Consider the following 1,520-nt stretch of genomic DNA (forward strand, 5'->3'; position numbering starts at 1 on the left):
AAGTCTAAAGATAGGAACCGATACGTGCACGTCATGAAAAAAGATGAAGAGGATCATTAATTTTGGTGCTTAATGCAGAAAGGTGAGCGAATATTTGTTTGCGACGTGTATCAAATGCGTAGTATGGTTTGTCAACCACTTATTTTGTAAGTACAAGCTTTAATGAACCGTGAGAAAAAGTCGAACTCTTTCAATGATACCCCACAGGCTGAGAATCGCATTGAATACACAACACATATTTCTAGTTCATCCCGTTCGAGGGCCACACTAATGGTGAGCTCCAAGAAGGCAAGTTTACTACTTCTGCAGGTACATAGCGCGGAGAACGCAAGTTCGAAAAAAAATTCAGCGACCTCAGAAGGACTTTGGGTGTTTTCAAATGTGACTTGTCGATGTTCCTGATATAGTTTCGACTTAAAACTCCTCTTTAATAACGACCTAGCTTTTTTTCATTCCATTTGAAATTTCTACGAGTTCGAGCAGCTCCAGTTTTCGAACCGCGGGCAGAGCACACCGCCCGGACCAGCGAAAAGCAATCGTGGAACATGAGTTTGGCTCCTTTTGGAATGAACAGGACCTTTCTCAAAAGCTGAATTGCTTTTTTGCAAGCACATAAGTCACAGCTACCACCGATACGATTGCGAGCGGCTATATTGTGATGTGACTTTGATTTGATTGACTCAATTCAACAAACTCAGCTCCACACGTTATGCTCATACCTATAGACACCTACGAACGTGGATCTGCAGCTAAATGAAAGCATAATGAGTCCGCGATACTCACTCTATAAAAAATCTGACTTTATATATCACAAAACGCGAGACTTTTCAAGTCAGTCATAATCGTATAGATAAGCTTTTAGATACAGCAGCCGACCATGTCTTGTGCTCACCAAGTCCGTGCCCCATGAGCCTATCGCATCGTGTAACTCTCACTCTTTTGCCAGTCTATAAGCTCATGATGCGGGAGCAGGATTAGCTAGAGGGGAAGTTAAAGCCTCAGCAGCCTCAAAGTAAGGGCAGACCATTAATCTTACCAAATCCAGGTGACATGTGATGTTGGCAAGTGCATCACGCAGCAGACCTCTCATGACTTTCCTTACTCGTCGCGCAAGCCCGGATGGGAATGACCTCCTCCATTTTTCGGGCTTTAAAATATTCAACACTCAGCCGCATATCCATGACCATAATTGGAATTTGTTACGCCTTCGTAAGCACCAACAATCAAGCATATTGACTTGAGGCACTTAAAAAGATAGCTGTTCTGACGCTAAAAGCGTCTTAGCTATTCCGGGCCAACGCTTCCGCGTTCACTTGCGTCGGATCCCGGTATGGCTCAAGCAAGTCCCATAAAACACCGTGTGGGTATGGATCCTTCTCGGAAGGTTCAGCGTATACGCAAGGCCTCACTTGGCCACGTCTTTTAAAGGTTCAATAAGCCGTGGACGGAGCTTTATCTTATCTACAGCAGAAACTGCATGTGTAGGAAGGTGTTAGCATTTAGTAATCCCAGGTCTTCTG

At 44.1% G+C, this 1,520-nt stretch overlaps 1 protein-coding gene across 1 annotated transcript; it reads left to right on the plus strand.

Annotated features, from left to right (window-relative positions):
- Positions 1-162: 162 nt before the first annotated feature.
- Positions 163-616, plus strand: PHALS_03688 (uncharacterized protein; the record flags this gene model as incomplete). The annotated part of the gene is made up of 2 exons (XM_024717945.1): positions 163-381; positions 443-616. 2 exons carry the CDS (start codon positions 163-165, stop codon positions 614-616), a joined length of 393 nt encoding a protein of 130 aa, XP_024583393.1.
- Between the last annotated feature and the right edge of the window lie 904 nt (positions 617-1,520).

The sequence above is a fragment of the Plasmopara halstedii genome (genome assembly GCF_900000015.1).
Source record: "Plasmopara halstedii genome assembly, contig: Scaffold_2386, whole genome shotgun sequence".
Lineage (NCBI taxonomy): Eukaryota > Oomycota > Peronosporomycetes > Peronosporales > Peronosporaceae > Plasmopara > Plasmopara halstedii.